Below are 8,415 nucleotides of genomic sequence, written 5' to 3' on the forward strand. Positions count from 1 at the left end.
AATCTTGGAGAGAAGAGTGATGTTTGAAAATGGAATATCACTCTATTGGCTTTTGTGTCACAGAAGATGTTCAATTCATTAACTGTTGTCAAAACTTATGTTAATGATATTTCTTTCACCCCTTCCCAAAAAAACTTTTCTCAAATAAAGGTTGAATTCAATACTCCTCCTCTTTGTTTATTCACAAAATTCAACTTAGTAACAGCTCATTATTTTTCTTCCCGCATTATTTCCAAATCATGCCAACTCCATTTTAGCCATTCTCCTCATTTCCCTCCCCCCTGGGTTCCTGGGCTCTGATAGGTAAATTTTCACCATATCTTGCTCTTCTTGTCACTTCCCAGTTATTTTCAGACCAGGCTGCCTCCTTCTCAACCACCTTCCAAAACTCTCTCCCATGAGAACCATCTGGACTCTTCCCTTGGGTCCCTTGGCTCTGAAAGGTTGTGACCTTTACCTTATCTTGCCTCCAACCAAGTCTGCAAGTCATTTACCAGGTATTTCTAAACCATGATCCACCCCCATGCTTTCTAGCACCCCTTTAAATACTGTCTTCCCCATTAGAATGTAAGCCATTTCAAGGCAGGAACAGTCATGTCTGCTTTCACTGAACAAGAAAAACAAACACCAGGCTATTGGGATTTCTTTTATACAAGCCTGAAAATGCATCTGAGAGAGTGGTTGGACAAGCAAGAGGCAAACATCCAGAATGCTGGGAGCATTGTTACTTTAAAGACTGAAAGAACTGAGGTGAAAAAGGAGAGTTAGGTACTGTCAAGCCAGTATAATGATGAGGGGAACTTTTCCTTCTGGGGCAGGGCTGTCAAAGCAGCAGTTCCAGATTTAAGCCGATAGCTGCGTCCAGACTGTGGCTGCTGACCCTTCTTCTGGCTCAGTGTCTAAGGCAGCTCAAACGTTTTGGTCTCAGTATTCTTTTTTATTCTTCCCTTCAAAGGACTTTTGTTTATATGAGTTATATCTACCAATACTGACGACATTAGACATTTAAAATCTTAGTATTACTATAAAAATAGTTTTGAACTGTGGACCCCTTGAAAGTATTTTCTATAGCCTTCTCACAAAAGTACTGTTTTCCATCAAAGTGAAGTAAGAACAAAGGAGGAACATGGAGACAAGATTTTACAGTAACCTCTCCGGGATTCCCAAATGTTATTCATAGCTGGATTAAAAATGGATATCTCTCTCTCTCTCTCTCTCTCTCTGTCTCTCTGTCTCTCTGTCTCTCTCTCTGTCTCTCTCTGTCTCTCTGTCTCTCTCTGTCTCTCTGTCTCTCTGTCTCTCTCTCTCTCTCTCTCTCTCCTTCCCTCCCTCCCTCACACACACGCGCACACACACACATGCGCACACACACACATGCGCGCACACACACACATGCGCACACACACACAAGCAGCCAATGAAGCTGAAGCCAAGGTAGGGAGAGACTAGAGGTCAAAAGCCATGAAAAATATCCCATCATATCCCACACTTCAAGAACAGTAGCTTAAGAACCATGATTCACTATAGAGATTGCATCAGTCCCTCCCTGAAAGGCAGCATGGGATTATGAATAGAGAACTAGCTTTAGGTTGAGGAAGACCTGGATCAGGTCCTACCTTTGGCAAATATTACTCTGTGACCATGGACAACTCACTGAACCCTCTCAATGACCCAAGGAGATTTCCCTAGGATGATAAATTACAGATGATTTGCTGATCTGCATTGGTGGGAAGGAGTTTCCACATAATAATGAAATCCCAGGGGAAAACATGCCTCCTAACTGGTTAAAGAATTGGTGCAATTCCCAAAGACCTTGACATTCATGGAGCAGCTTACTCAATATAAAAAATGGCCTTGTAAATCCCATAGAGTTCACCTTTTTTCCTATTTCCCCTCACTAAATCTGACACATTTTCCTTTTCCTGTGACTTTTCTTCCAGCACTTTCATGAAATGGTTTATCTTTACTACAAATTTAGTCTTTATCAAGAAGACAATGAGAGATGCATCAGATTGAGTGCTGGACCAGGAGTCAGGCATACATAAGTTCAATCCCACCTCAGATACTTACTAAGTATGTGACTATTAGAAAGTGAACTACCTAATTACTCTGGGCAATAGATATACATATGTTATAACATATATAATATATGATGTATGTATATACATATGTACATATAGACATACCCATCCATCCATCTTTCACTTTAGTGCTGTCTATATTTGGAGAATGAAAGCAAAAATGAACGGAAGTAGCCAGTCCTTATTCTGAGCTTCACCCTTGGAATGTGGGCATTGCCAGTTATATCCAGATCCTTCTTTTCTTCTCCTACCTAGTCAACATACTGGCTCCATTTCTAAAGAAGAATGTCTTCTGGACATGCATGTATAGAAAACAACAGGGAAAGCATCATGACCCAATAACTCAGGGAGAAAATGACAACTTTCTTTGACCTGAAGGAAGCAAAGCCCAGGGTCAGCTTTGGGGCATTTATAAAAATGAATAAATCAAAATTATTGAAATTTTCTCTCTTTACTCAAGCACCAGCCAGGAATAAACTTGATACTCTGGACCAAATCATCACTCTGTCCTTTCCTAAAATCAATATTACATGCCCATCACTGTCTACTTCTTCTTTGCCTTCCCCCTTTCACAGATAATGAAACATGCCACTAGTTAATTAGGGCTGATCCTTTATCTCAAACTAGCCAGATCTGTTGTTAATTCAAATAGAAAGTAAGCAACTTTAAAGAACAGAAAACTCTGGACTGGACATCTATCATTTCAAACAGAAGTGCAAGAGGAAGGCACTTCACCATTCACATGAATTCTTGCTTAGCAGTCATTTCATCACTGTTCAGAAACATACCATGGTTTGGTCACAGCTCTCCACTATCTAAGTGGACAGAAGCATCAGCCTCCACAGTCACAGTCACGCTAACTTTTCACCCTATTTAAATTTTCTCCCTCTCTTCAATCACGTGCAAAAATGTCCCAATCCTATGTTTGTGCATATGTCCCTCAAGAGTCTCTGCCTCTCCCATCAATGCTGTCTGAGACTATTAAGTCTGCTTAAGATTGTTTCCCAAAAATATACAAGCAGTCTCTGAGAACCTTCTTTCCATGCCTGCAAAGGAATAATCCTCTCTCCAGAACCTTGCTATCTCCCTTCCTGGGGTATGGAATATTTTAATTCCTTGCAAAATCAGATGTAAATTATTAGATTTATACATCATAGCATCAACAAAAAAAATCCACATTTAAAATTACAAGGGTGATGATTAGCACAGCATTTCAAGTAATCTTCATAGGGTCATACACAGCAATATTATGAGATAGAGATATAGCTATTTATCTCAACACATTGGTTTAAAGCAGTGGTGTCAACCTCAAACAGAAATGGGGGCCACCAAACCATACATAAGGATCCCTGCAGGCTGCAATATTGACTTAATCTTAAAATGTAATATCTATGTTTAATCGTATTTTTTATTTATTTTTGTTAACTATTTCCCAATTACATTTTAATCTGGTTTGGGCTGCCCTCCAGAGTATTATGGGCTATGTATGACATCTTTGGATTCAGTAACTACATGTTTAAATTAAATGCAGTTCATAAAAATGCATATTTAACTGTAAGATAGGCATAACCACTGAGAACAAGTAAATATGCATAACAGCAAAGAAACAGTAAAACAGTAACTGCAAAATAAATATGCAGAAACAGCAACATAAGTGCACGTGAACACATAGCAAAACCTGCATATTAACAGACTAACGTAGCAGGCAGATACTTCTGAGATGACACATGCATGATACTAACACAAAGCCAAACCACTGTGATAATGAACAGTACAAAAGTATACTCAAAACATGCAGCAATTAATGTTCACAAGCACTAAATTATATGCAAAGCACACATTATATGGGTAAACATGTATTATTGTCTAAGTATATGTGTAATTGTTTTTGTTACTTTCCCCAGTTGAATATGCCTACTTTTATTACCTGATCTGTTCTTAGTACTCATTTTTGTCTTGTACTTTGTATTACTTTATATTTATTTGTGTACTCATTGTGTCCCCTTCCAAAAGAAAGTAAGCTCTCTGAGGGTAAGAATTGTTTCAATTGTCTATCTCTATTATCTAGTACAGTGATTTGCACATGGTAGGTACTTAATGTCTGTTGAATTGATTTGACCACAATTATCTAGAGTGGTCTTCCCAAAGCAGAGTACGGTGGAAATGATCTCTTATTCTGTTGACTTTCTATTAACACAATTTAAGATTCCATTAATTTTTATGACCATCATGTCAGTGTTACCTTATACTGGACTTGAAGTTTACTATAGTCCTATCTTTTTTATATGAGTCACTGTCTATATACATTTCTCTGATCCTACAATTGTCTATTTTTAAGCTCAAATATAATTTTTTACTTTATTGCAACTAAATTTCTTCTTACCAGATTTAGTCCACTATTTTAGGTCCATTGAGATATTTCTGAATTGTTACTATCTTTCAACATGTTACTTATCCATCTCACCTTTGTAGCATCTACAGATCTGCTAAGTCTCAAATTCCTCAGAGCTGCAGGGACTGAAGTAATATATAGCTAATTTTCTAGTTACCAATTTGGGGTTCATTATCAATTAAATGTGCTTCTACAGTTTAATCTCATAACTCAGCAAATTTACAGATGACAAGAGATGGGAACAGTAGGAACTGTGAAAAGAGAGACTCACCAATGCCTTGTTGGATTTGGAGATCCATTCTGGAAAGCAATTTTGAACTATGCAAATAAAGTGACTAAACTGTCCATCCCCTTTCACCTAGATATTCTGCTCCTAACTATAAAGGAGCTCACTGATTTAAAAAAGAAAGAAAGGCTCTGTAAGACCAAAATATTTATGCAAACACATTTTTTTTTTGTGGTAGGGAACAAAATTGATATCCATTGATTAGAGAATGTCTAAACAAATTGTGGTAATGAATATAATGGAATATATCTGTGTTGAAAAAAAGGATGATCTTGATGAATACAGAGAAGCATTGGAAGATTTTTATAATACAAAGTAAAGTAAGTAAAACCAAGAAAACATAGCACACACAATTATTACAATAATGTAAATGGAAAGAAGCAATACAAAACAATTTAAAATTAATGTTCCAACATTACAAGAAATAAATTCGGTCCCAAAGAATACATATGACAAGACACCTTCCCCTACTCCTTGGGGAGAGGAGATAACAGATGTTTTACATTACATATAATGACAGGTTTTTTTGATGTATTGATTGGTTTTGCTGAGGTTTTTTTCTTTTTCCCCTTTAAAAAAACTTTTAAAAACCCCATAACTCTATTAGAGGAGAGCTAAAAGGGAAAAATATAAAAATGAAAGATATCAATAAAAATTTTTAAAGAATAATGTGCCTCAAAAGTGGTTTTCTTTAATTAAAGATGGTATTTTTATTACTTTCCCCTGGAACATTATAAGTTCACCAGTTGAATATGCCTACTTTTCCTATTACCTGATCTGCTTTTTGCTCTCATTTTCTCTTGAAGTTATTTAGCATTACTTTGTATTTATTTGTGTACATATTGTATCCCCTTCAGAAAAAAAATAAGTTCTCTGAGGGTAAGGACTGTTTCAAATTGTCTATCTCTAGCATGTAGTACAGTGATTTGCACATGGTAGATACTTTAATGCCCATGGTAGGCACAAGCTAGAGTTACTTTCACAAGTGACAAAAACAAACTTTAGTACATTCATAACAATGCAAAATTCATAAATTTTTGAGTCCTAAGATGACTAGTTTTGAATTCAGTGATACAGTATAGAACCTTTAGGCACACTTACTAATGTTAGTTTCTATATGATTTGAATTCTCTAACAACTCACACAGACTTATTGAATAAGCACAATTAACTGAGGGTGAGGTGAGTCGTGGGAGAGGAGTATTCTGGAATGAAATACTAAAGATCAGAAGTAAACATGTAAGCAATCCCCAAACAGGCAGCTTTAGAAAATTCATAAACTTCAACAAAAGTAAGTATGTGTGTGTTCATCCTTAGCTGGTTGCTCCTGTTTTGTTTTTACTCTGTATTCTGTAGTAAAGAGATGACTAAACCTTAATAAATCTAAAATAATAAAATGGTATTTTTAGCAGCACTTTTAAGTCTCAAATAACTATTCTTATATCACATATTTTGTCCTCTTGCCCAATTCTACCTAAGCACCTTTAACATCCCATTCCAAACAATGGCTCACACTTCTTTCACATTATTCATCTATCCTCCTTAGCACTTAAAAGCAAGTAAAAGGCACAGCCTTGGTTGATAAAATTCCGTCTACGAAGGGGAGGACTGGATACAGTTAGAAGACTAGAATCCTGCTCTCCTTATTTGCTACCTATGGCTTGAGCAAGTCATTTAACTCATGTGGGCCTCAGTTTCCTCACTTGTAAAATAAAGCTGTGTCACATAAATGACGTCCAAAGTCCCTTTCAACTGTACATTTTGTTTTCGTCGAAACAGAATTTAATCTTTCTGCCAGTTGGAAAGAGATTAGCAAACAGATTTGTGGCACCTAAGCACACCTACCATGTGCTTTCCTCACAAACTAATGAGTGGTAGCATATTTCAATCCCATTATACTCCCTTTTCGGTTCCAGGAACACAGAACACAGCACAATTTGTAAAATTACCGTATAAAATCTACTTGCCCAACAATCAATTTTTAAAGTAAAGGAGTCTGGTCACTCTAGATATCTAATGTAAATAAAATGATGGAATTAAGAGTTACAAGGGACCTTAAAGATTATCTAGTTGAGGATACTTATTCTTTGCTGATAAGATGTTAGACAATGGAAATTTTACCCTAGTGAAATAGATCATTAGAATTATACGGTACTTTCGAAAGTCTTGGTCAGGCTAATTCAGAGCAAACAAACTTCTGCTGCTGGAACAAAATTTTCCTTGTGGTTTGAATCCATGGAATAAAGTCTCCACCTAGGCTCCCACATCCTCTTTGTATCCATGTGACCCCAGCATATACTAGCGTGTTTTACCCACCCTCACCCCGAGAAGTTCGGCTTCGCCACAAGTAAATAGGGGTGGGGGAGAGGCAATGATCTTGCTCTGACCCCTTCAAAGGGGAGGCACTTTATAAACCTTAAAATTCCACGGAGATGTGAGTTATTGATAAACGACATAAGGCAAGGGCTCCATTTAACCAGAAAGTTTTGGGATGTAATTGGTGATGGTAGTCTACACTGTGTGTCTTTGCAAAACGAGTACAGTAGTCCTCAAAACGCCCAAAGATCATAGCTTTAAAGATAGAAGGGGTCTTAGACGACATTTAAGTTGTAACTTCACTTTACAGATGAGGAAACTGAGGGCCAGAGAAGCTAAATGACTTGCCCAAGACCACACAGTAGGTTTAAGTGGCGGAACTCTGATACTAAATCCCATCCCCCTTTCTATAACTGAGATTGCTCCTTTTGGGAACGGTGACAAACTAAAAAAGAGGGGCCGATTTACTTGCTGTTGTGAGCTCCTCTCCACCCTCCACCTCTCCTCGCCAAGGCCAAGAAACTCTCTTTTTAGAGTCCCCGCTTCCAGCAACTCACCTGCATGGTGTACCGGTCCCCTCCTCACACGTTCCGGACTACTTGGGGGGGGGAGGCAGCTACCCCTTGCCGGGACTGGGGGAAGGGGGAATTGGAGGAGGGAAGCTCCGGGCAGCTCGGAAGCCCTGAGCCTCTCCTCGCCTCCTCGGCTGCACTGGGAGCGCACCGCCCCGGCGCGCTTCTCAACAGTTTGGAGCGCCCGCGCACACTCCCTGAAGGATTCGGACAGGTGCAGGGCCAAGCTGGTTCCGAACTCTTCCTCGGGGCGCTTGCCCAGAGCCCAGTCCATCCTAGCCGGGCCGGCCCATGAACGGCGAGATCCTTTAGCGCTTCACTTGTAAGGTCCCGTTGCCTGGCAACTGAGAAGCTTCGGGGGAGGGTGCCTGCGCTAGAACGCAGAGACCTAGACTTCGCTATGGATGTGTTCTGGGATGCGCTACCTCATTCCAGGCGCAAAATTACGGAAAGGAAAAGGCCCTCTCCATAATTTCTGTCCCTCTCTTGTTTCCAAAAACCCATCTCAGCGCTCCAAGTCCAGGCTTTCCATAGAACAAAATATAAAAAGCAAAAGAACAAGTGTTTTTTATTGGCTGCTCGTTGGAGGGAGAGATGCTCAATCCGCGCGAATCTGGACCCAGACTTACTATCATAAACGGGGTTGTGTCAGGGAGTTACGGGAATATGATTTCGACAACATGGGGAGCTCTTTTCACAGAGGGAAGTCGCAACCTGTCTGAGGTGTGAGGGGGGAAAGGACTGAAGAGTTGCTTGGGTGGGGTGACTT

General features: G+C 39.2%; 1 protein-coding gene across 2 annotated transcripts in view; it reads right to left on the reverse strand.

The window, feature by feature from the left end:
- The window catches only part of PDCL2 (phosducin like 2), a 29,496-nt gene extending 21,503 nt beyond the window's left edge, over window positions 1-7,993 (reverse strand). Inside the window, exons 1-2 of one of the 2 annotated variants that reach the window (XM_072620810.1) lie at window positions 4,745-4,865; window positions 2,187-2,373 (exon numbers count right to left, since the gene is read on the reverse strand). In XM_072620810.1, coding sequence (XP_072476911.1) covers window positions 2,187-2,198 — 12 coding nt within the window. In that variant the 5' untranslated portion in view covers window positions 2,199-2,373; window positions 4,745-4,865. Of the gene's footprint in view, window positions 1-2,186; window positions 2,374-4,744; window positions 4,866-7,631 lie in introns of those variants that run through there. The other variant, XM_072620811.1, reaches the window with a different exon arrangement.
- Window positions 7,994-8,415: the final 422 nt, after the last annotated feature.

This window comes from Notamacropus eugenii, chromosome 6 (assembly GCF_028372415.1).
Source record: "Notamacropus eugenii isolate mMacEug1 chromosome 6, mMacEug1.pri_v2, whole genome shotgun sequence".
NCBI classification, from domain to species: domain Eukaryota; kingdom Metazoa; phylum Chordata; class Mammalia; order Diprotodontia; family Macropodidae; genus Notamacropus; species Notamacropus eugenii.